This window comes from Natrix helvetica (genome assembly GCF_964273705.1).
Source record: "Natrix helvetica genome assembly, chromosome: 14".
NCBI lineage: Eukaryota > Metazoa > Chordata > Lepidosauria > Squamata > Natricidae > Natrix > Natrix helvetica.
In genome coordinates, this window is record NC_138564.1 from 9,339,277 (window position 1) to 9,365,626 (window position 26,350).

General features: G+C 46.8%; 1 protein-coding gene across 1 annotated transcript in view; it reads left to right on the forward strand.

Annotated features, from left to right (window-relative positions):
* Positions 1–26,350, forward strand: part of KSR2 (kinase suppressor of ras 2) — a gene marked incomplete at its 3' end in the record, with an annotated part of 130,036 nt that overhangs the window by 58,980 nt on the left and 44,706 nt on the right. The window contains exons 5-12 of the mRNA XM_081966893.1: positions 4,352–4,533; positions 13,622–13,691; positions 15,181–15,264; positions 16,628–16,695; positions 16,917–17,035; positions 20,339–20,507; positions 21,746–21,787; positions 22,922–22,988. Coding sequence (XP_081823019.1) covers positions 4,352–4,533; positions 13,622–13,691; positions 15,181–15,264; positions 16,628–16,695; positions 16,917–17,035; positions 20,339–20,507; positions 21,746–21,787; positions 22,922–22,988 — 801 coding nt within the window. The remainder of the gene's footprint in view (positions 1–4,351; positions 4,534–13,621; positions 13,692–15,180; positions 15,265–16,627; positions 16,696–16,916; positions 17,036–20,338; positions 20,508–21,745; positions 21,788–22,921; positions 22,989–26,350) is intronic.

Genomic DNA, 26,350 nt, shown 5'->3' on the forward strand with positions numbered 1-26,350 from the left:
CCTCTGTTTGGAAAGCAAAAAAAAAAAAAAGGACTGAATCTTCAGGCTAGATGGTTTGTTTTTCTTACTATGGTTTGTTCACCAAGGCTTCCAATGGGGACTGCCGGTCGCAGCATAGCCAAAATGAATTCCATGAACCCTTTAAAAAAACAAACGATATGGGACTGGATTGGTGCTCAATCTTCTTTCGTTGGATTATGGCAGGTGTTCCCAATCTGCCAAGGAGGATTTACAGTCACAGACCTTCTCTGGCTTGGAGAGCTGCCAGGCCGATCTCTGCAGAACTTGGCAAGGAGTCTCGGAGAGTCACAAACCAATGAAGCGAACTCATGGCCTCCTGCAACCTCCACTCCCCCTTCGCTCCTCTTTTATTTCCTCTGGGAGGGGCCATTCATCGTCCAATTCTGGCCTTACTCCCAAGTCGACCCCTGTTCTTTAGCTGTTCCCTTCGTTTGGCAATTCTGCGCATGCGCACACTGGGAACAGGCTCCAGCTGTTCCTCTGCCTCACTGATGTCTGACTCCGAAGGCAGCTGATAACTGTCAGACAGCTCTGGCCCCATTTCTGCCTCTGACACAGAGCCCTCATCCGAGCCTTCCCCAGACTCCAGGACTGGCCCATGTTTCTCCCCAACTTCCCCACTGTCCGAATCTGCTGCCAGCTCTGCTGGCCGCTGGCGGGCCATAACAGAACCACACACCAAGGGGCAGAGTGCAGGTAGCTTTTAATGATCCAATTCTCCCAAGACAGAGGCTTGGCTCCCACAACATTGTACGCATTGTTCCCGCTTGGTGCAGTGTGACAATCTCATTAGGTGTTTGGTAACTGTGGCTGGTTGGTGACTTAGTATAATATGTGGTCAGTAGTGTTCAGCAAGTGGTAATTTGGGGTGCTGTGGGAATCCCACCAAACTACAAACAAGCAAATTGCACTGTGGCTAAAACGTGAATCCAGTTCCCCCCAACCCAATGTCATTTTCTGCGCATTAATGAGTGCCTGCAGAACGTGCGTATGTGTCTGCGGTTAGCTAGGCGACCTTAGTAAGATGTTCAGGTATTAATATTCCTTGCAACGTTTCCCTTTTTCCCAGAATACACCTGCTGTTATTTCAACTAAAAAATTAATTTCCCAACGGTGGATATCCCATTTCCCAATTCTCTCTCATCTTGCCAAAAGGAGCCTGATTACTTCTTCTTCTTCTTCTTCTTCTTCTTCTTCTTCTTCTTCTTCTTCTTCTTCTTCTTCTTCTTCTTCTTCTTCTTCTTCTTCTTCTTCTTCTTCTTCTTCTTCTTCTTCTTCCAGAAAATAAGAAAACGTCTCTAATTTTCAGAAGGATTCAGCACGATTATATCTGGGAATACAATCCCTAATACCGTCGTGTCCGCTCAAATTCTGCCATCATTCGTTATCTCTCTTATTCCATTTTTTTAAAAAATCATTGGCAGTTCTGGAGCACTGGATGTTGTCATTCCACTCACCTATGTAGACTAATTGTTTAATCCCCCCCCCCTCATTTCAAATGGAAAGGTTCTCGTTACATCTCCAGATAAAAAAGAAACTTTCAGCCTTACACGCAACCCCTCGCAAAAAGACAGGGAAAATGAGCAAGAATTTTCAGGTGCTCGTTTCCAACATCGCAATGATTTTAGTCTCTCTGGCCGCAGCTTGCTAGAAGACTTTCGGGCAATGAAATCTCTGCTATTTAAACAGGGCTTCCTTTGAGAGCCAAGCTCTCTTTAAACACCTAATTCCCGCCACACTGTCTATGCCCTAGGATGTGAAACCCCCCCTAATAGGGCTCTATTACTGATTATCCTCCTCATCTGTCCTACTACCCATTTCCTTACGTTCTTATGACTACAGCGTGTTGTTGTATCACAGGAATCAAGTCGGTTGCTTTTGTTTAGTATCCTGTTATGGTTTATGTTGATTGCTTATTTAGTACCTTATGAGTATCGCTGAGTGATGTCGGTGATTTATGATTGTATTTTATGATGACGCTTATTACTTGTTGCTTGTACGTACACACTGAGAGCTTATGCACCAGAGACAAATTCCTTGAGTATGTCCAATCACACTTGGCCAATAAAGTATTCTATAGCCTATCCTATCCTACCCTATTCCATAACATCCCATCCCATTCTTCTCTCCTCCTCCTCCTCCTCCTCCTCCTCCTCCTCCTCCTCCGTTCTGTTCCATTCCAATATTCTATTCTATTCCATTCTATTCCATTCCCAATTCCATTCCATTCCCATCCCATCCCATCCCATCCCATTCCCATTCCCTATTCTATTCTATTCCATTCCATTCCCTATTCTATTCTATTCTATTCCATCCCATCCCATCCCATTCCCATTCCCTATTCTATTCTATTCCATTCCATTCCCTATTCTATTCTATTCTATTCCATCCCATCCCATTCCCATTCCCTATTCTATTCTATTCCATTCCATTCCCAATTCCATTCCCATTCCATCCCATCCCATTCCCATTCCCATTCCCTATTCTATTCTATTCCATCCCATTCCCTATTCTATTCTATTCTATTCCATCCCATTCCCATTCCTATTCTACTCTACTCTACGCTACTCTACTCTATTGCCAACTCAGTTATATTTATGACAGTTGCCGTGTCCTGGGGTCATGTGATCCCGTTTTGTGACCTGACAAGCAAAGCCAATGAGGAAGCTGGATTCATTTAACAACCATGTTACTAACAAAACAACACCAGTGAGTCACTTAACAACCGTGGCAGAAAAGGTGATAAAACGGAGTAAAATTCACTTAACAAATGTCTCGCTTAGCAACAGAAATTATGGTTTCAATTGTGGCTGTAGGTCAGGGGGTGCTTGTACAGCTAAGCTGCATCATAAGGCTGGAAAGGGACCTTGGAGGTCTTCTAGTCTAACGCCCCCTCCTTCCCCTGGCCAAGGCAGGATGGAAAGGGCGTTTTACCAGGTACAGTGGTCTCCAAAATAAGGGCCCAGAAAGGAGTAGCGTCCCGAGGACACCTTTCCTCTTAGAAATCTCATTTTAGCGAAGCATTTGATTGTTCGTTCCATCTCATCTGGCTTTCGGGCCTCCTTCCCCTGAGCACGTTAACAAGGTTTTCGCTCCTGCAACTCGGCTGAACAGACTGTTTGGAAACAGAACAAAGGAAGGAGCAAAACGGTCTGGAGACAGAGACAAATTGAGGCGGTGATTCTTAAAACATGTCTCCCTGGTCTAGAAGGGGAAGGGGAAGTTGCATCGTGCCAGGCCTGCCATAAATCAGGATTCATTGGCCAGACAAGATAAATTGGCCCACGTTCCTGGGGAAATTAGCCATGTGGGATGGGGTCGCATTCTGCATCTCCATGGGGGCCAAGCTAAAAATGTTCACCACAAGAGGGCAGGAAGCACTGAGACTGGGGAGAAATTCACTCTGGTTCCTTGCAAAATCCTCTTCTTTCCTCCTTGGAAGGTAGGAGCAGGAAAAAAGTTTGACTTCAGATCAGGGAGGGGTTGCTCCCGGCATTACTGCCGGTTCGGTGTGTGCAAAAAATGTTGCGTGCGCACATGGAACTTGCACATATGCACAAAGCTAGGTCTGCACATGCACAAAATGTTTTTTAAAAGGGAGGGGGAATTACATTTGTGCAATGACAGCATGCGCAGAACCGAAAATCAAGACGGCGGCCCCTTAGGAGAACCGGTTCAGAGGCGTGGCAGGCCTGGGTTACCGCCTGTTCCATTTGGTGACCCAGGCCGCCAAATCACTCCCGGTTCGGCTGAACTGGTCCAAATCAGTAGGAACCCACCTCTGCTTTAGATGTTTTCCTTTGCAAACCTCATCCCTGGAGGCTTTCAAGAAGAGACTAGAGTGCCATCTGTCAGAAATGGGATGGGGTCTCCTGCTTGGGTAGGAGGGTTGGACTAGATGACTTACAAGGTCCCTTCCAACTCTGTTAATCTATAATCTAATCTTTGATCATGTTCTCATCATACACTAAATAAATAAATAAGACAGCCGGAAGGTTTCCGATGATGGAATATTAGCCTTCTTGGGCCAGGATGGAAGGTGTCAATTTCTGGACGTCTCATCAAAACAGTTGGGAACAGCTCAATACCCTTTTATGGAACGTGGACCATCAGTTTGGTCTTTGCCCTCATTTTTCTCCAGCAGCTTGTCATGACCAGGAAAGGATTTCTAAGCTGTGGAGATCCTTGGACAACCTAATTGTTTTTTTTTTTCTTCTTTCTCTCAGATTCTGACCTCTGTTGACCTCCCTCTTTCTGCAAAACCTAAAAAAGCTCTCCTTTCCCAGCGATCCTTTCTCACGGCTCGTTTCCCTTCTTCCTTCCCTCCCAGGGTCAAGAAGAAAGATAAGCCCCTGAACCTCAAGATTTACAACAGTGTGGGGAGCTGCGAGAACATCCCCGCGCAGCGCTCTCCTCTCCTGTCCGAACGGTCCTTGAGATCCTTTTTCGTTGGGCACCCTCCCTTCCTTCCTTCCACTCCTCCAGTCCATACGGATGGCGTTTTCTCCACAAGTAAGTCGGATCTGGCGGGGGTAATTCTGGGGGAAGGAAAAGAGGGGAGGGATGCAAACTCTCTCTCTCTCTCTCACACACACACACACACACACGTTGGGCATGGGTCTTCCAATCCAGTCTTGACTTTGTTTGAAATTGTTTTGCCTATGGAGGCCACTTCTGTAGAGTTTGCAAACTCCTTATTTGCAATCCTTACATTTGGTTTAAGGAGTAATCACAAAAGGCTCCTAATTTAGATGAACGATTTATAGGGCGAGCCTCCAAAGAGATCTGTGATGACTACTCAATGGTGGGCCCTGCTCTTTTGCGTTCTATTCTCCGTTCTTTTGGGTCTGGAAACTTTTGACGGCAGGGGTGGGCTTCAAACATTTCAGCAAAGGGTTCTCTGCCTGGTTGTTGGGTGGACGCGGCCATTGTGGGCGCGGCCTAGTTGGTGGATGGTATAGAGCGGGGGTGTCAAACTCATGTTATCACGGAGGTGTCATGTGACATATCAGGACTTCCCTCCCCAACACCCTTCACTAAACTGGGCCTGGGCATGACCAGCACATGACGTATCTGGCCTGGAAGTTTGACATCCCTGGTATAGAGTCTTCTGCTTGAGTAAGGTGAGGTGGCCCACCAGTGGAGCTGGCAGCAGATTGGACAGTGAGGAGGTTGGGGAGGAACCTGGGCCAGTCCTGGAGTCTGGGGAAGGCTCTGATGAGGGCTCTGTGTCAGAGGCGGAGAGGGGGCCAGGGCCATATGCCAGTTATCAGGTGCCTTCATAGTCAGACATCAGTGAGCCAGAAGGACAGCTGGAGCCTGTTCCCAGTGTGCGCATGCGTAGAATTGCCAGACGAAGGGAACAGCTAAAGAACAGGAGTCGACTTGGGAGTAAGGCCACAGGTGGACGATGAATGGCCCCACCGAGAGGAAATAAAAGAGGAGCGAAAGGGGAATGGAGTTTGCAGGAGACCATTCGTTCGCTTCATTGGTTCGTGACTCTCCGAGGCTCCTTGCCAAGTTCTGCAGATATCAGCCTGGCAGCTCTCCAAGCCAGATAAGGTCTCTGACTGTGAATCCCTTGAAAGACTTTGCTGGATGTGAATGAGCAGAATTCACAGTCAATTCATAAAAGGGCTTTTTGTCGGGACCAGGAGTTGGCTTCATGCTCTTGGGAAGCCTCGGTGGGAGGACAGGGGGTTGGACTAGAAGACCTCCAAGTTCCCTTCCAGGCCCGTTCCGCGGTTGTTATTCAGCCCTAGCCATCCCAAGTTAATTAACATGACAGACCAGGAGATGCTCTGGAGCAAGCTTTTGACAGCCCTGTCTTGCTTTTGCATCGCTGTGTCAACCCTCCTTGACAATCTGGCAGCGAGAAAAACAACCGTGCAGCAGAGGCCGGCTAACAGGAGAAGACATCCAGATGGAAGGGGTCAAGGCATCGGGGCTGTTGCCTTCCCCCCTCCCCTCGGGGGCTAAGGCTTCCCTTCGGCTGGTGCCGCTGAGCTCAGTGATCATGCAGCCTGGCCTGCATTGCTAAGTTTTCCTCTTGGCGCCTGAGGTGCTGGCGCTCATCTTGAGTTGAACGGCAGCTGCTGAGAAGGATCTCCCAGGGTTCTCGGGGCGGCTTTGGCATCTGCGTTTACCTGACGGCATCTTTTCAGAAGCTGGCAGGCAGTGGGCCCGTTTTCTTGCCCTATTTACTAGGCACCAAATCAAGGAGAGTATTTGTAACTCAGGATTTGGGAGGAGGAGTTCTCGGTGCTCTCTGAGCTTGGTTGTTTGGTTGCAGATGTTTCATGACCCAACTAGGTAACATCATCAGTCTTAGAAAAGAGTGGTGTTTGCAGGGAGGAGGAGGAGGAGGAGGAGAACCGTGCAGTGCTTGATGTTCTCTGAGCTTGGTTGTTTTCTTGCCAAACTAGATAACACCATCAGTGTTGCACCAAGGAACCCTATTTACAAGGCCCTTAGAGAGGAGGCAGGCAGCCACTGTCTTTGCCTGATGTTGCATTGATCTGTTGATTTATACCACTCTGGTGAGGCCAAGCGTGGGATGTTTGAATGCCCGGTCCTAGTCACCACAATACAAAAAAGACCCTAGAAAGAGTGCAGGGAAGAGCAACAAAGGGAATTGAGAGAGAGAGAGAGAGAGAGAGAGAGAGAGGGAGAGGGAGGGAGAGAGAGAGAGAGATGGAGAATGAACAAGGGAGAACAAGTTAGAGAGAAAAAGAGAAAGAACAAAAGAGAGAGAATGAACAAGAGAGAGAAATAGGAGAGAATCAGAGAGAGAATGAACAAGAGAGTGCAAGAGAAAGAACGAGAGAGAGAATGAACAAGAGAGAGAAGAGAGAAATAGGACAGAATGAGAGAGAATGAACAAGAGAGAGAAGAGAGAAATAGAGAATGAGAGAGCGAGCAAGATAGTGCAAGAGAAAGAGAGAGAGAATGAACAAGAGAGTGCAAGAGAAAGAATGAACAAGAGAGAGAAGAGAGAAATAGAAAAGAATGAGAGAGGGAATGAACAAGAAAGTGCAAGAGAAAGAAAGAATAAACAAGAGAGGGAAGAGAGAAAAAGAATGAGAATGAACAAGAGAGTGCAAGAGAAAGAAAGAGAGAGAATGAACAAGAGTGAAGAGAGAAAAAGGAGAGAAAGAGAAAGAGAACGAACAAGTGAAAACAAGACAGAGAGAGAAAGAGAGAGACAAGAGAGACAGAAAAAGAGAGATATACAGACAGAGACCCCCCTCTAGGATCTGTTTAGAATCTCCTGTCATATTGAGATGCTCTCACAATTTGGCTGGCATCTCCTGGCACATTTTTTGGCCTTAATTGGTTATCTGATGAACACGTAAAGGGGTGTCTCTCTCCATAATTAGACATTTGAAAATGAAATTTGGAGGAGGTGGGCTGATTTGGGTACTTCAGAGCAATATTTTAAGAGACGTCCCCCTCTCCCTCCGCAAAGTCTAACAGTTTTAAAAATCTATTCCCTCCATTATGATCATTTCAATACTTTCCTTTCTTTGTGCATTTAATAACTTCACTTACTGTTTGTTACCAGATGTAAAAATCAATCTTCCATGAGTCTTTTTTTAAAAAAAAAATCCAGTAGCTATAAGTCCCCATGAAAAAAGTCCTGGCCCCTGAAATACAATAATAATCTTTAAAATAATTTCTATATGTGTGTATTAGTATTTAACTTTTTCTTGGCTTTTTCCACAAGTTTTTTGAATGGTCATTCAATGAAACGTTGAGGATTACCCAGATCTAAATGTCAGGGTTTTAAGTAACACCCCCAACGAAAGAAGAGTCCGAGGCTTGAGTTTCCTCAAAGTTTCCATTTTATTAGAGCTGTCTTGTTGACACATCTGAGAAACCCCAAATCTGAAAACTTCCAGGTTTTCCCCACCCAGTTGAAAGCTCAAGATCTTGCCCCAGCACCCACAAATCCATCACGTGGTCCAATCCTTCATTGCCATGAAAAAAGATTCCTTTCATCCACATCCATCCGGGTGGAGGGACAAAAGCGACCTTGACTTTCTGAGGAAGAATGTTATTATGGCTACACATCACCCATACTCTGTATAATCCCCCAGTAGAAAGTGTGGCCGGCCTGAAATCCAAAAAGTAAAGGATTGCTTCCAGGTCTGACAGGCGGCCTCCCTCCAGAAGGCAAGCGTGTCCGGCAAAGAGAATAATGCACTAAATTTCCTTGGCTTTTTTCGCAAATCCGTTATGCCTGGTAAGACGCCCTTTCAGCCTTCCTCGGGCAAGGGGTTGGACTAGAAGACCTCTGGAAGTCCCATTATGATTCTATGACTCAGTTTTAGCTGTTCCTGAATCCCTCTTCATTCGTTAGCCCCCTCCCCAGTCTGAACCCCCCCTATTCTTTAAGTAGAGGGGGAAGGAAGATTATTTCACAGTCAGAACGAGTTGGCGTTTCGAAACGCTCCGCAATCATTGCGAGATGATTCCATGGGGCACCTCAGGTGTCACCGTCGGCCTGCTGGCATCTCCACGGGTTTGCCTGCTGGACCCACTTCCCTGCGGAGGGGGCACAAGGGGCCATGTAGGTCTTGGGTCTTGTTGTCACTCCTGCCCATCAGTGGGAGAGACAGCCGTGGCGTGTTTTGATGTCCGCCGTGGTATCTCTCTTGTCAAAGGGGAAGAGAGAAGGGGGTGACCCCCAGGCCCTCTCCCCCACTCCTCTCCCCCACTGCGGTGTCTGTCAACAAGAGCTTGTCAGCTCCGGAAGGCAAAATACTGACTAGTTTTCCCTGGAGAGAAGGTTGCAGAGCTGAAACTAAACTTGGGGGGAAAGGGCTGCGCCAATTCCCTGCGGAGCTTTGTCCAAAAACGATGAGAATCAAGATCACGTGACGTGTTCATAATACCTCGATAAGGCCACACTTGGAATACGGCATCCAGTTTTGGCCCCCGCGACGTAAAAAAAGATGTGGAGACTCTAGAAAGAGTGCAGAGAAGAGCAACGAAGATGACGAGGGGATTGGAGGCTAAAAGATATGAAGAACGGCTGCAGGAACTGGGTATGTCTAGTTTAATGAAAAGAAGGACTAGGGGAGACATGATAGCAGTCTTCCAATATCTCAGGGGCTGCCCCAAAGAAGAGGGAGTCAAGCTGTTCTCCAAAGCACCTGAGGGCAGGACATGAAGCAATGGGTGGAAACTAATCAAGGAGAGAAGCAACTTAGAACCGAGGAGAAATTTTCTGACAAGAACAATTAATCAGTGGAACAGCTTGCCTCCAGAAGTTGTGAATGCTCCAACACTGGAACCTTTTAAGAAGAGGTTGGATAACCATTTGTCTGAAGTGGTGTAGGGCTTCCTGCCTAGGCAGGGGGTTGGACTAGAAGACCTCTGAGGTCCCTTCCAACTCTGTGATTCTGTGATTCTGTTGGGTGGAAAGGAAGCTTCCTGCCTGATTTATGACCACAGGCTCGCAATACAACCAGACAGTTCTCCTTTATTACTACGATTCCTCTTTTAACATCAAGGAAATTGCTGCCGTTTCATCTTCTTTGGCTTAGGAAAGAAAATATTAAATTAGCTGGCCAAGCCCCCTCTCTCTGAAACCTATCGGAGCCATATTTCAACTCTCTTCCTCTTTACCTTGCATACCATTGCAAACATCGGGGGCATTGTTAATCCTTCTGATCCTTCCTCCATCACACCTGTAATGAAAATAATTACCTGCAAACCACAGAGGGCTTCTCAGGGCTTTGTTCGGAATAAAGGGAGACTAGTATAGATCTATTTCAACCTATTTAGGTCTCATCAGCTAGCCACACCCTTACTGGGAATCGAACCAGGGCTATTTGGGCATACCAGGGGTTGTAACACACACACACACACACACACACACACACACACACACACATATGGCAGTGAGCATGTTATACAAAATAATTAAGTGCCTTGGCTAGGCCCCCCCTCCTTCCCCCCCCTTCCCCCCCCCTTCTGTAGAATAGCAGGATTTAATTGAGTAAAAGTCATCTGAAGTAACCTGTGCTAAAGTAGAGGGCTTAATTTAACTTCAAGTGAGCATCGGTAATTGCCTGGGTCCACAAAGGAGGAGAAATTGGGGGAGAGAGAAAGAAGGAAAGAGAGAGAGAAAGAAAGAGAGAGAAGAGGGAGAGAAGAAGAGGGAGAGAGCCTAAGAGAGAGAAAGAGGGAGGGAGGGAGAAAGAAAGGGAGAGGGAGTGGGAGAGAAAGAGAGGGAAAGAGAGAGGGGGGAGAGAAAGAGAAGGAGCGGGAGGCAGAGAAAGGGAAAGAGAGGGAAAGAGAGGGAGGGAGAGAGAAAGAGAGGGAGCGGGAGGAAGAGAGGGAGGGAGAGAAAGAGAGGGAGGGAGGTAGAGAAAAAAGGGAGAGAAAGGGAAAGGGATGGAAGGAAAAAATGGAGAAAATGGAGAGAAAGAGGGGGAGAAAGGGAAAGAGAGAGAGAGGAAGGGAGGGAGAGAAAGAGGGAGGAAGAGAAAGAAGTGAATCAGGCTTCCCCGTTGACGTTGCTCGTCAGAAGGTCGCAAAAGGGGGAATTGCGTGACCCCGCGGGAGCCTGCGGCCGTCGTAAATATGAGTCAATGGCCAAGCATCTGAAATGTAAATCAAGGGACCGAGGGAATGCCACAACGGCCCTAAGTCTGAAAATAACCATCTCTTTAGTCTCTTTTCCTGGTGCCGTTCTTGCTCTGAAACGGTCACTGAGTGAATCGTCGTAGGTCGAGGACTACCTGAATATTAGTGGGCAGGTGAGAGGAGACATAGACCCCCCCCAATCAAAAAAAGGAGAATGCAACTGAGTCCTTTAGAAAAGGACACAGATTCTTTGAGGCCGAACAGCAGGGCACGGAAGATGAATTTGGACACCTTCTAGCTCAGTGGTGGCTAACCTTCTCCCTACCGATTGCCCACATCATGCACGCGCGCATGGGAATGTGCATGGGCATCCAAACCCCCCAAATGCAATGCGCCTTTGGGCCCCGCACTTGTGCCCTGCACATGCATGCACAGCCCCCCCATGTGTCCTGCCCCCCTGCGCAAGCACACCCACTCCCACATGTCCCCACCTTCCCTGCCCATGCACAGCAGAGACCCAAAGACTATCTGGCCGGCGAGAGGCATGCGCGCGCCCGGAGTGGAGCTGAACTGGGGCAACGGCTCGCGGGCCATAGTTTCGCCATCACGGTTCTAGCTTATAACTTTCTCTCAGATTGAAATCGGAGGGCAAATATGTTTTTGCTCCCTCGCTCTCTCTCTATATATTTTCCCCCCTTTTTTCTTCGCTGCGTAAAGCCAACCGTGCCTCTAAGTCAACGCTTCCTTACGCAGTGAAGGGAGCTTTCTCGCCACACAGGACATTGGATGCAAATGTAACCTTCCAAAAACGGCATGTAATTAAAAAAGAAAAAAACAAAAAACCACCCATCTTCACCTGCCTTTCTAACCAAGCTGGGATACGAAAGCAAACGGCGGCATTTCAAAGCCTCTATCTCAAAATGCTATAAAATTTGCTTCTCCGGATTGACTGATGTGTGTAGAAAAACCTTTGGGATCCCCGCTGCCTGCCTGGTGCCTAAAGATGATCAAATTGTAGCAGTCCAGGTATATATATAATTTCGGTCTCCGAGAATCCATTTGCCCTGGGGCCCCTCGGCTTAAAAAGAGAAATATAAACGGACACCTCGTTGCAACGGTCGACAGCCTTCTTTTAATTTGCTCTGCGAGTATTTATCCTCGCAAGTAGCCATTTACATGTCTGCAGAGAAGAGCTTCGTTCTGGTGGATCAGAAGCAGAACGGGTGGGCGGAGAGGGGAGGAATGAAATGTCAAACATCTGGAGAGCCAGAGGTGTGCGCACGTGTGTGTGTGTGTGTGTTTTGATGGGAGAATAAAAAGGGATAGCGGTCATGACTCCGAAGCCATCAGTGTTCAAACAGGAACAGCAGGAAAGGAGATTGTTGTTAGTTGGGAAGTCTTGTCTGACCCATCGCGACCCCATGGACAACGTTCCTCCAGGCCTTCCTGTCCTCTACCATCCTTTGGAGTCCATTGAAGCTCACGCCGACTGCTTCGGTGACTCCATCCATCCACCTCATTCCCTGCCATCCCTTTCTTCTTTTGCCCTCCATGAGGTCTTCTCCAGGGAGTCCTTCCTTCTCCTTAGGTGGCCAAAGTCTTTGAGTTTCCTCTTCAGGATCTGGCCTTCTAAAGAGCAGTCAGGGTGGATCTCCTCTAAGACTGACCGGTTGGATGGCCTTGCAGTTCTAGGGACCCGCAGGAGTCTTCTCCAGCACCAGAGTTCAAAGGCCTCCATTCTTTGGATCTCAGCCTTTCTTATGGTCCAACCTTCACAGCCATCCATTGCAACTGGAAAACCACAGCCTTGACTAGACACACTTTAAGGGGACGAGGTGGCTCAGTGGCTAAGACTCTGAGCTTGTCAGAAAGGTTGGACTCTACATGCAAACACAGGTGAATTTAGGAAATATTGATCGGTAGGGAAAGCATGTTTAGTAAACCTGAAACTGTCACTTTCTCTTGGTAGGCAAGATCAGAATTCAGCAGTTGAACTGGGAAAAAGAAAATGAGAATCCTGGGGAAAGCCCTGCCTTGTAAACATATTAAGTTCCAAAAGGAGTCAGAAAACTAATAGTATCGATTACTCACTGCCCCTCTGTCTGGTTTGCCAATTGCACCGTGGCAGATAGGATAGCACTCCAGAGGGTCAACGTCATTGCCCAGAGGATCAAGGGTTGCCCTCTCCCCTCCTTGGAAGAGCTTTATAGCTCCGCTGGCTTAAGAAAATTCAAAACATTCTTAAAGATCCATCTCATCCTGGGCACCTTTTTTTTTTGAACTATTACCATCTGGCAGCCGGTACAGGACAATAAAAAAAAGGACAAATAGGCTGAAAAACAGCTTCTATCCCAGAGCAGGAATTATATTGACTTCTACTCTATAGTGCAATATGAATGCAATATCAGGGGTTTTCAATTCAATTGTATAGAATGTGAAGGGTGTGTGTGTGTGTGTGTGTTTTATTTTTATAGTTATAATGTACACTGAAGATAAAGGGGCTCAGTGGCTAAGGCGCTGAGCTTGTCGACCAGAAAGGTGGGCAGTTCGGGGGTTCGAATCCCTAGCGCTGCGTAACGGAGTGAGCTCCCGTTACTTGTCCCAGCTTCTGCCAATCTAGTAGTTCGAAAGCAGGTAAAAAAGTGCAAGTAGGAAAATAGGGACCACCTTTGGTGGGAAGGTAGCAGCGTTCCGTGCACCTTCGGCATTGAGTCATGCCGGCCACATGACCACGGAGACGTCTTCGGACAGCGCTGGCTCTTCGGCTTTGAAATGGAGATGAGCACCGCCCCCTAGAGTTGGGAACGACTAGCACATGTGTGCGAGGAAAACTTTTACCTTTACACGGAAAATGGCATTTAATTTCGTTGTACGAGGTGCAATGACAATAAAGTAAACTAACACTAAACCCCAATTAACCGGCTCCTCCTTATGGCTGAAGGAAAAGCCATTTTTCCCTCTTTTATTCATTGCATTCTTCTTGTCTTCCTCCTCTGTCTTCCAGATACACTCTCAGTACCTCGCTGGTCCCCCCAAATTCCTAGACGGGATCTTGGAAACTCAATCAAACACAGGTATAACAAATATAAATATATATAGATATACAGGAGGGACCTGCAGAGGCCTGGTATAGATAGTTATTGTATTTTATACGATATAATTGATGCGAAGATGGCTGTTTAAATGCTCCTAGTGGGCCCTCCAACAGATATCCCTCATTCTTCAGTTTTCTATGCATCGTTGTTACCGGTAGCCATGGATACTTGGGGGACAGGAAAATAAAACCATGCTCCAATCCCTTCCTAACCGTCGGGAGAAAAGGTATGTGCAAAGAGTCACTCCAGGTGATGCAGTCATTCAGAGACAGTAGCGTGCCGGAACGGAATCTCACACCACCTCCTCGTTTGTTGATTTGGGGATTTTACCCGTAAAAACTAGCAACATTCCCGACTGCCCTCTCTGCCTCGGTGGGTTAGATAGTTGGCTTGAATCGCTCAAAAAAAAAATAATAATCTCACTTGCGTTAAATACTAAGAGCAAGCGAGTTGCAATTGATTTGTATTGGCTTGCTACGACCAAAATCGATAAGTAATTCGGACTCGGATGCTTGGGAGAACTAAGAGTGCAGAAATCATTTATTGGGTGAGAAATGCTCCCATTTGGAGAAGAAAAAGCTTTTATGGACTTAACAGAGATCAACCTCTCTCTCTCTTTCTCTCTCTCTCTCTCTGTGTGTCTCACTCTCTCTTTCTCGTTCTTTCTTTCTCTCTTTCTCTTTCACACTTTTCTTCCACTTTTTCTCTTTCTTTCTCCCTCTCTCCCTCTCTCTTTCTCTTTCACCCATTCTCTTTCTCTTTCATTTTCTCTCTCTCCCCCTCTTTCTTTCTCTTTCTTTCACTATCTGTCTTTTTCTTTCTCTCCCCCCTCTCTTTCTCTTTCACTCTGTCTCTTTTTCTTTCTTTCTCTTTCTCTCCCCCTCTCTTTCTCTCGCTTTTTATTTCTATTTCATTCTCTCTCTCCTTTTTTCTTTCTCTCTCTTTCTCTCCCCCCCTCTTTCTATTTCACACACTCTCTGTCTATTTTTCTTTCTCTCTCTTTCTCTCCCTCTCTCTTTCTCTTTCACTCTCTGTCTCTTTTTCTTTCTTTCCCTTTCTCTCCCCCTGTCTTTCTTTCTCCTTTCTATTTCATTCTCTCTCTGTCTCTTTCACCCATTCTCTTTCTCTTTCATTTTCTCTCTCTCCCCCTCTTTCTTTCTCTTTCTTTCACTATCTGTCTTTTTCTTTCTCTCGCTTTCTCTCCCCCCTCTCTTTCTCTCTCTTTCTCTTTCACTCTGTCTCTTTTTCTTTCTTTCTCTCCCCCTCTCTTTCTCTCGCTTTCTATTTCTATTTCATTCTCTCTCTCCTTTTTTCTTTCTCTCTCTTTCTATCCCCCCCTCTTTCTATTTCACACTCTCTCTGTCTCTTTTTCTTTATCTCTCCTTCTCTCCCCCCTCTCTTTCTCTCTCTTTCTATTTCACACTGTCTCTTTTTCTTTCTCTCTCTCTCTTTCATTTTCTCCCTCCAGGTTTTCCACAAAGTATTGGATGTCCCAGACATGTACTGTCTGCGGGAAAGGAATGTTGTTTGGGCTGAAATGTAAAAACTGCAAGTACGTCTCCTTTTTTGTAGAGTGTGCATTCCTCAGACACCTAATATACCAAACGGTTGTGGCTTTCCTTTGCTGCAGACATCTGGCCCTTCCATATATCTCCCTGCAACTCCACTTCATAAGGAGTCTAAAATAAGGTCTTTTCACCAATACTTGTCAAGGCTGGGCCTTTGGTATCCGAGAGCTGGAAGTGCTGATTTTGCTCAATCTGGAAGTCTTTGTCCTCTTATAATTTTGTAGATAACCAGTTTTCTCTAGTGGTTAAGGCACCAGACTAGGAACTGGGAGACAGTGACTTCTAGTCTGCCTTTGGCGTGAAAAACAGGCGGGTCACTTTGGGCCAATCACCAGGAAATAATGAATCCTAGCCCCAGCTTAGGCATGAAAGAGAGCAGGGTGACTTTGGGCCAATCACCAGGAAACCGGGAGTTCTAGTCCAGCATTAGCTGTGAAAGCCATCTGGGTGACTTTGGGCCAATCACCAGGAAACCGGGAGTTCTAGTCCAACATTAGCTGTGAAAGCCATCTGGGTGACTTTGGGCCAATCACCAGGAGACTGGGAGTTCTAGTCTAGCGTTAGCTGTGAAAGCCATCTGGGTGACTTTGGGCCAATCACCAGGAGACCGGGAGTTCTAGTCCAGACTTCGGCATGAAAAGTGGCTCGGTGACTTTGGGCCAGTCCCTGTCTCTCCACCTAACCCCCTCTCCCCCTTCACAGGACTGTTGTGGTAGGGAAAATAGGAGGAGGAAGGAATATCAGGTGTGTTCTCCCCCTGGAATTGTTTATAAAAAAAAATAACAAAGGCAGGATATAAATAAATACATACATACATAACAATAGCTCTTAGACTTATATAGCACTTCACAGTGCTTCACAGCCCCCTCCAAGCGGTTTAGAGAATCAGCCTTTTGCCCCCAACAGTCTGGGTCTTCGTTTTACCCACCTCCGAAGGATGGAAGGCTGAGTCAACCGGAAGGAAGGAAGGAAGGAAGGAAGGAAGGAAGGAAGGAAGGAAGGAAGGACGGACAATAGCAATAGCTCTTAGACTTATATACCGCTTTCCAGTGCTTTCCAGCCCTCTCTAAGCGGTTTACAGAGCCAGCCTCTTGCCCCAAACAATCTGGCTGAGACAACCTTGAGCCTGGTGAGATTCGATCTGCCAAATTGCCGGCAGCCGCTGATCAGCAGAAGTAGCCCGCAGTGCTGCACCCTTAACGGCTGCCCCGCCACGGCTCACAGTTGCGAAGAAACCCCATTGCGCTTCTTCCGCAAGGGCAGTAATCCAGCCTGACCTCTTTCTGAAGTCCAACTCCCCACGAGCCACGCCTCAATCCAGCTGTTCTTCTGCTTGATTCCTTCTAGGCTAAAGTGCCACAACAAGTGTACCAAAGAGGCCCCACCGTGTCACCTGCTGATCATCCACCGCGGAGGTAAGAGCCACTACAGTCGCATTTTGGGGTTTCAAACGGAATATTTTCATTAACAGAGGACGCTTAAAAAAAAAACATGTTCTTGGTTCAATCGCTGATAAAAATAAATAACAGATCGCCCAAGGCGGGACTATTTTGCTCCGCCTCTTTCTTTATTTTGATTTTCCTCTTCTCCAGCCTTTTCTCTTTTCTTTCTTTCTCTCTTTTTCTTTTCGATTCAGCAAGATTAGTCCGGACAGAATCTGTGCCATGTGATATCAACAACCCCTTGCGGAAACCCCCCCGATATTCAGATCTGCACATCAGCCAGACGCTTCCCAAAACCAACAAAATCAACAAGGTGAGGTGTTACAAAAATTTGGGTCACAGTTGTGGCTGTACGTCGAGGATCACTTGTAGAAGATCTGGATCAAGTTAACTTTCCTCTCTCGTTTGAAAATCCCAGAGTGGTTTTTTTTTTGGTACAGTCTTTTGTTTGTTTTTTTCCTGATTTTAGACATTTTAGCTTCTGTTCAGAGTGGCCAAAGTGAGGAAGTGGCAGTGTTTTGACAGCCATCGGAATGTCGTATGTGAAAACCTGATGCCGGCTACATCGGTGGCTCAAAATAGAGAGTTTTAAGCCTTATTTGCATCTAATTTGCATTCCACCTGCCTGGCCTTTGTATAACTCTCCCCTTCCTCTCCCTGCTACTTCCCAGCTTCACTCTCTTTTCCATTTCTGGAACGTGCAACAATGCAGTATGAATGAAAGGGTGGGCTGTAAACCAGAGTGCCTTTAGCGGAATCAGAATAACAGCATACCGAGAGTTGGAAGGGACCTTGGAGGTCTTCTAGTCCAACCCCCTGCTCAAGTAGGAAACCCTATGCCATTTCAGACAGACGGCTGTACAGTGTCTTAATAAAAGCTTCCAGTGTTGGGACATTCACAACTTCTGGTGGCAAGTTGTTCCACTGATTAATTGTTCTCGTTGTCAGGAAATGTCTCCTTAGTTCTAAGTTGCTTCTCTCCTTGATTAGTTTCCACCCATTGCTTCTTGTTCTACCCTCAGGTGCCTTGGAGAATAGTTTGACTCCCTCTTCTTTGTGGCAGCCCCTGAGATATTGGAACTCTGCTATCATGTCTCCCCTAGTCCTTCTTTTCATTAAACTAGACATACCCAGTTTCTGCAACCGTTCTTCCTATGTTTTAGCCTCCAGTCCCCTCATCCTCTTTGTTGCTCTTCTCTGCACTCTTTCTAGAGTCTCCACATCTTCTTAAAAACCTCCAGAATGTTGGAGCATTCACAACTTCTGGAATCAAGTTGTTCCACTGATCAATTGTTCTAATAGTTCTAAGTTGCTTCTCTCCTTGATTAGTTTCCACCCATTGCTTCTTGTCCTGCCCTCAGGTGCTTTGGAGAATAGCTTGATGGAGAGCTTTGGCTTTGATCTTCATCAATGGTATAAGGACTCCTGCCTTGGGCAGGAGGTTGACTAGAAGACCTCCAAGGTCCCTTCCAGCCCTGTGATTCTATGATTCTTAAGCTTCCTCTTTGATTAGTTTGGGTGCTTCAAGGTGGAAGCCCCCCCCCCAAAAAAGCCCCTCTCTCTTTTCTGACTCCAAAATTTGGTGAAAGAGGGCAAGTCCATCAGCAGGAAGCGGCTCTGTTAAGAGAAGAGAGATACAGATGGAGACCAGCCTAAGAGTACCTCCCCATCCCCCTAATTAATTTGAAGTTCCCCTCGTCTTGTGCCAACTCCTGGGCACTCTTGGCCAGCGTTAGGAACTCTTATTCGCCACGGTGTTATCCAACAGTTGGCGGGCGGTAGCGTTCAGAGAGCTGCGTTCAGGAGGTGCAGCCTGGCACAAAGCTCCCGTCTGTCACACCTGATCATGAAACGCCTCCCCCTCTGTCTCTCTCTTTCCCTCCCTCTCCCCCTTTCTCTCTCTCTCTTCTCTCTCTTTCTCTCTATCATTCTCTCTGTTCCCCCATTCTCTCTCTCTTTCTCTATCATTCTCTCTGCTTCCCCCTCTTTCTCTCTCTTTGTTTTTTCTCCCAGTCTCTCTTTCTCTTCTCTCTTTCTCTCTATCATTCTCTCTGTTTCCCCCCTCTTTCTCTCTCTCTCTGTCTTTATCCTCTCTCTCCCTCCCTCCTTTCCCCCTCTCCCTCCTTCCCTCCCTCTTGCATTTTGCTTTGGAGCCTTTTTGCAGAAAGGCTCACACAGAGCTGGAAAAGCCGCTCCTTCCAGGAGGTGGGCAATCCCAATAAAAAGTTAATGACGCCAGCATCCCCAGTAACATGAATGAGAATGAATAAGGCTACTACCCTTAAAGCTCAATGAATAAAATATAAACCCACCTGTTAACGGGACCCTTTTGAAAGGGGGAAGACGACCGATCTTGGCCTTACATTACGCCCCCAGCTACAAAGGCTAGGTTGTTAATAAAGAGGAGCATTTGCCAATGAGATCCGATCATTCTGGGGTTGATGGGCCTGTTAGTTTGCCTGTTGATTTTACTCTGGCTCAACAAATTAAAAACTTAGCACTAGCCTGCCTCACTTGTTCCAGCAGAAGGGGTCCCCTGCAGACCCTGGTAATTCAGACCAGCAGGGTCAAGGCGAAGAGCCTTCTCCCCTGTGACCCCAGCACTGTGGAACATCCTACAACCGGAAGTGAGAACTGCTCCCACCCTTTTAGCCTCCTGGTAGAGAACAACCACCTTCCTTTTTATTTCTTTATTTAGTTTGTCAAACATGCACAAGATAACAGATATAAGTTTAAACATGGGCATGAACAAAGGAAATGAGTACAAATGAATGGGGACAGTAGGACAGGGACGGAAGGCAGACTGGTGCGTTTATGCACGCCCCCTTTACGGACCTCTTAGGAATGGGGTGAGGTCCACGCTAGACAGTTTGAGGTGGAAGCTGTGTGAGTTTGAGGATGCAACAACGGAGTCAGGTAGAGCATTCCAGGCGTTGACCCCTCTGTTGCTGAAGTCGTATTTTCTGCAATTGAGTTTGGAACGGTTGACTTTGAGTTTGTATCGATTTTTTGCCTGTGTATTATTGTGGTTGAAGCTGAAGTAGTCGTTGACAGGTAGGACTTTGTACTACGCTTAGGTCAGACCGTAGGTGGCGTAGTTCCACGTTGTCCAAGGCCAAACTTTTGAGGCTGTTGACGTAAGGGATTCTATTGTGAGCAGAGGAGTGGAGGACTCGTCTCGTGAAATACCTCTGGACCCGCTCGATCGCATTCATGTCTGATAAACAGTGTGGATTCCAGGCCGACGAGCTGTATTCGAGAATTGGTCTGGCAAAGGTTTTGTACGTCCTAGTTAGCAGTACTATGTTACAGGAGAAGAAGCTTTGCAAAATTAGGTTAACAACTCTTCATGCCTTTTTGGCAAGGCTGTTACAGTGAGATCTGGGGCTTAAGATCGTTTGTGACGAGTAGTCCTAGGTCCTTGACAAGAGTGGGGGTCGTCTACGAGGCCGTATTATTACTATTAGCAATGCAGTGTTATATTATTATAAATTAGCAATGCAATTTCTGATCCCAACTGAAATCACAAGTCAAGGGCTACCCGTAGATCTTCCGCGGAAGCCCGACCTGGAGACCTTCAGACCTGCTCACTTGATTGTTCTTCCTTCTCTCGTAGGATCACATTCCGGTGCCCTACCAGCCTGATTCCAGCAGCAATCCCTCCTCAACGACGTCCTCCACCCCTTCTTCACCAGCTCCTCCCCTGCCACCCAGCGCCACGCCACCTTCGCCCTTGCACCCCTCCCCGCAGTGCACGCGGCAACAAAAACAGTTCAACCTGCCAGGTAAATAGAGATGGATTCAGTCACCACCCAGTCACGGTTAGGTGCAGCAGCCAGCTCTTGCCAGCGAACCTAGCGTAGCGGGGAGGAGTGGCAGAATCAGGGGGCGAGGGGCGGAGTCAAAAAAGGAATCAGCCTGGAATCCCTACGTAGCCACAAAGGAGCTAAGTCCAACCTCCCTTGAATTCTGTTGATCCTTACCTAACTCCAAATAGGGGCTTAACCATAGGTGGCATTCTACTGGTTTGGATCCGTTCGCCGGAACCGGTGGCGGAAATCGTGGGTGGCCACGCCCTCCCACCCCGGCTCTATGGCATCCCATTTAGGCCATATTTTTTTTTTTTTGCCAAAAGCGAGTGCCAGCACATGTGGGCTCACATTTGCGAACTGGTAGGGAAGGTAAGCGAATAGCACCCCTGGTCCTAACAGTTAGTTGAGAAGATTCTTATGTATAGGCAGGAGTAGCAAGAAATCACTTTAATTGGTCTTTCATACCTGACACCTAGGATCTAGTTTTTTTTTTTTTAACCAATCAGGGTCCTTCTGATGCCTCTGAGTGAGCTGGCAACTCCCCCAGATGATTCCAGGCAACTCTCAACATTTGCACTGGATAAACTTTTTTTTTTAAAGAAAAATTCTCTGCTCCCCAACCAGACTTACGCACATTGCGGGAATTAAGGCAATCCTGTTCAAATGCTCAAGGGACAGGACTCCAAAAACGGCTGAACCAAACCGATGGAATGTTGCTGTTCTCAAAATCTTTGGGTTTTGCTTACAGTGAGCTTTTTTAAATGTATATTTAATATATTTAATATCTAATTATATTTAGCACATATCAGCTGGACATCTGGACATTTGCCTGCAAATATTTCTGCATATATGCAGAAATATTTGCAAGCAGCTGTCCAGTTGGACGGTTATTCCAGATGTCCACCAAGCAATTTGCTGGAGCTAAACTCTGCCAGTTTGCATCTATAAAAACAATTAAGCATTTGGCTCATTGGAGATTTTACAGAATCCTTCAAAAAAAAAAAATTGAATCCCACCACTGCCTTATACCATACCTACCCTTACACCACAGATACACTTTATGGTATAAGGTCTCCTGCCTTGAGCAGAGGGCTGGACTAACAGACCTCTGAGATCCCTCCCAGCCCTACGATTCTGTGTTCTATGTTCTACTCGTAATGGAAGCCCTGATCATCTCTTATTCCTCCTAATTTGTGTTTTCACTCTTCCAGCTTCTCACTATTACAAGTACAAGCAGCAATTCATTTTTCCAGGTGAGTAGCCACCGACAATGACGAGATGAGTTCTAACCAGAAGGTCTGGTAGAAAGTCAGATAGGGTTTACCTACCCAGGGGATAGGTTGGTTATCCATGGAAAACACGAGCCGTTGGACTAGATGACCTATAAGTTCCCTTCCAACTCTGTTAATTTGAAAAGGAAGGAAGGGAAGGAAGGAAGGAAGGAAGGAAGGAAGGAAGGAAGAAAGAAAGAAAGAAAGAAGGAAGAAAGAAGGAAAGGAAGGAAGGAAGAAAGAAAGAAAGAAAGAAAGAAGGAAGAAGGAAGGAAGGAAGGAAGGAAGGAAGGAAGGAAGGAAGGAAGGAAGGAAGAGTTGGAATGCAGGAAAGGGGTGAAGGGGAGTATCAAACCAGGTTGTGCTCTGGTTATTATTACAATTGTGGTTGGTTGCACAGTCAGCCAGATGTTTAGACTGGATTTGGCATTTTTATCGACATTGAGCCTTCTGAGATAGGCAGATGTATATTTTCATAATAACATGGAAGGTCTCATCGCAGGATGTAAGCCATTCCGAATCAAGCTGCCTTTTGCAATTGACCGATGGGGATTTAATTTCCCCTCCGTTTGTGTTTTTATCCACTGTCTTCCCAATACACCCAACCATTGCCGAAGCGATAAAAAAACCCATCCTGCTTATTATTATCATTTGGGCAGGACGATGGTTGGGTGACTTCAGAAGAGACTGGAAAATAGCCGGTGGGGAAATTATCTCTGATCGCATTCGGCAACCAGGCTGGTCTCCCTGGAGCCGTTGCATGAAAACACAGGAAATTGTTCTGAAAATTCCCAATATGTCCACTGTTCCACATCCAGGTTGACTTCCCTGGAGATTCCTTTTTTCGCTTTCCCGTTGGATTCTGCTTCTTCTTTCTTACCCATCTGCCAACGTAGCTCCAGTCGGAGGCAGCGATTCTCTGCGGGATGGACTGGGGCCCATTTAATTTAAAAATGCTTCTCCCAGTTCAGCAGTCTAAACTGGAAGGCTGTGATGGGCTTGGGAGACACAGAGCACCCGGAATTTCTCCCGAGGGTTTGAAGAACTTCTGGAGGGTCCTTCTGGGAGGGTCCTGTCGCTCGCTGTTTTCTGAACGGAGTTTCTTTTGCTTTTCAGACGTTGTGCCTGAGGTACCCACCAAAGCACCTCAAGTCGTCCTCCATCCAGTGAATTCAGACCCAATGTAAGTGTCTCGCTGTTTGTCCTCCTCTTTGGAACTGTGGTCCAAATCCATCTTTAGAAATTCCTTCTCCTGTTCCTCCTTTATTACAAAGGAAACCTCCTTGTTTTTGTTCTCGTTCTCGTTCTCCTTTTCTCCTCCTCCTCCTCTTCCTTTTCATCCTCATCCTCTTCCACCACCACCGCTACTATTACTACTACTTTTCTCCTCCTCCTCCTCTTCCTTCTCCTCCTCCTCCTCCTCCACCACCACCGCTACTATTACTACTACTTTTCTTCTCCTCCTCCTCTTCTTACTCCTCCTCTTCTTTGAGAGAGAGAAAGAAAAAGTGGGAAAGGGAGAGAGAAAGAAAGAAAGAAAGAAAGAGACAGAGGGAGAAAAAACAGAGTGAGAAAAATAGAAAGAGAGGGAGAGAGAGAGAAACAAAAAGAGATACAGAGGGAGAAAAAACAGAAAGAGAGAGAGAAATAGAGAGAGGAATGGTGACAAAAGAGAGAGAGAGAGAGAGAAGGAAAGAGAGAGAGAGAAAGAGGGAGAGAGAGAGAAAAAAACAGAGAGAAAAATAGGGAGAAAGGGGAGAGGGAGGAAGGGAGAGAGAGAGAGAAACCATCATTATAACTGTTGTGACCTATGCACATATAAATATACACACAGAGAAAACTCTTCTGGTATTCTCTTTCTGCATATAATGTGCCCTAATTTATAATTGCTAACCACAGGTCCGCCCTAACTGTAAAGAAAAATAAAACCCAGAAGAAAAAGCAAAAATTCGCAGTTTGCAAGCCAAGAAGCATCTCTTCTAGGTTGGAGAAGGTCGTGACGTGACGCAGGGAAGCAACTGCCTTATCAATTCCATGGGACAGCCTTGTCCCAGGTTTTCAGGCTGGAGTAAATTGACTTCTGCAAAGCGAGAGAACTGAGAATGGCAGCTGTTCATACATCAGAGATTAAAGGAGCCCTTTCCCGTTTGAACATGCGGCTTAGAGACGAATTGCCAAACCTCGTCCGGGCGCTGAAAAATTAATGCTCCTTTCTCCACCGCTCTCGTCTTCTCCTGCCTCGTTCTCGCTGAAGCTGGTTTTTGCTTCTGCGGGCATTTGGACAAATCCGTCATCAAGGAAGTTTCCAAGACCCTTCTGGGCTTTCTTGCTTCTCTCTCTTCTTCCCTTCTTCCTTGAAAGTTCATTTTGCTGCATCGGAGAAGGAAGAAGAGGAAAAGGAGAAGGCGGAGGAGAAGGGGGAGGAAAGGGGGAAGAAGGAGGAGGAGGAGGTGACCCTGAGGGCACAGATAAACTAGTCGTTCACCAACCTTCTAAAAGGATGCAAAGGACCAGCTGTCTGCAAGGAATATAAATCCATTCTCCACTATCCTGTTAGAGCTGAAGAAGCTTCTTGGATGAACAAGTCCAGTCCAGTTGCTTCCTGAAAAAGCACCTTTTGGGACAACCATGACCTGGATGACTGAGAATCTTTACAGAGGAGGAGAAGGAGAAGGAGAGAAAGAGGAAGAAGAAGAAGAGAAGGAGGTGAAGAAGAACAAGTAGTAGAGATGGAGGAGGGAGAGGAGGAGGAGAAGAAGAGGAGGAGGAGGAGGAGGAGGAGGAGGAGGAGGATGGGAAGAAAACAAGTAGTAGAGATGGAGGAGGAGAAGAAGAAGAGGAGGAGGAGGAGGGGAAGAAGAACAAGTAGTAGAGATGGAGGAGGAAGAGGAGGAGGAGAAGAAGAGGAGGAGGAGGGGGGAGAAGAAGAAGAGGAGGAGGAGGAGGATGGGAAGAAAACAAGTAGTAGAGATGGAGGAGGAGGAGAAGAAGAAGAGGAGGAGGAGGAGGGGAAGAAGAACAAGTAGTAGAGATGGAGGAGGAAGAGGAGGAGGAGGAGGAGAAGAGGAGGAGGAAGGGAAGAAAACAAGTAGTAGAGATGGAGGAGGAGGAGGAGGAGGAGGAGAGGAGGAGGAGGAGAAGAAGAGGAGGAGGAGAAGAAGAGGAGGAGGAGGAGAAGAAGAAGAGGAAGAGCAGGAGGGTTGTTGGGTCCTTGGTGCTCTCCGAACTGGATTGTTTTCCTGCAGACATCTCCTTACCGAACTAGGTAACAACATCAGTGCTAGATGGGCTGGGGCTTGTGGAGAGGAGGAAAAGGACATTTTTCATAATAGAGGAGGAGGAGGAGAAGCAAAGGAGAGGAAGTAGAAATGAGACATTTTTCATAATAAAGATGGCGGAGGAGGAGGAGGAGAAAATGAGGAGAAGAAGAAGAAAGAAGAGAAATGATAGGAATTGTGTTCATAATAAAGGAGGAGGCAGCCTCGTTTCTCTTGCCGAGTGTCTCAAGCCTTAACCTGGTCCTCAGAGCTCCTCCCTCAGCCCAGTCTTGGGTCTCTCCCCCCCCCTCCCTCCCTCCCTCCCTCCCTCCCACGCTCTCCTTCCTTTGCTTTAAGAATTCAGGGAAGACTGAAGAAGAATCTCCGTTTCCACACGAGTAAAAACCCTCCGTTGCCTTCTTTCTTCACTCACGCTTTCTCTTTTGCAACCACCGCTCTTCCGAGAGCTTTACGCAAGCGAGAAAGCAAACTCTGGCAAAGTGGGGAAAAAATCATGGAAAACCAGGAATCATCGTGGGCTTTCTATTCCCATTTCGTTTATGCATTCCTCTCCATCTTTCTTCCCGGAAGCTCTGCCAGCTTCTTCCATCACTTGGTTCGGTTTTCGGCTCCCTTCCCTCCTTCCCCAAAGACCGCAAAGAAGCTACAGGAACCATATGCTACCCCCTCCCCGCAAACCCCGGGGTGGTCCCCCAGCCACTTCCAACAGTTGTCTGTCAGTCTGGCAGAGGGAAAAGTATCATCGAAACCGCGGAGGGCAATCCTATTAATTGCCTTCTGTTTGAAATAGCCTGCAAAGGTTCCATTTGCATTTAAATTCCATAACAAGCCTTGTGTGAATGCCGGTCCGAAAAGAACGCCCAGGGTGAGATAGAGGCGGCGTAAAAGTTTCACAGATAAATAAAGAAGAAGAAAAGTTAGCCCTTTGCTGTCCTGGCTGCCACACCCCCTGTATGAAATTCAGGCTGAGGTTCATCTTCTATGCCTACTCAGACCATTTTACTCTGGGTCATATCTTTCCATATCTGCATTCTGGAATCCCTCCATAAATTAACATTTTGCATAGAGCATCGGAGGAGGTCAGAGGAGGCTAGCATGAAACGGGGAAGGAAAAGATGCCTTCCCCATGCCAATCTAATCCTCTTGGCCCCCATTTGTCCAGAATGGTACAGGGTCTCCTTCTTGGGCAGGGGGTTGGACTAGAAGATCTCTAGGTCCCTTCCAACACTTGTTATTCTATTCAATCCTATCTATCCTATACTATTCT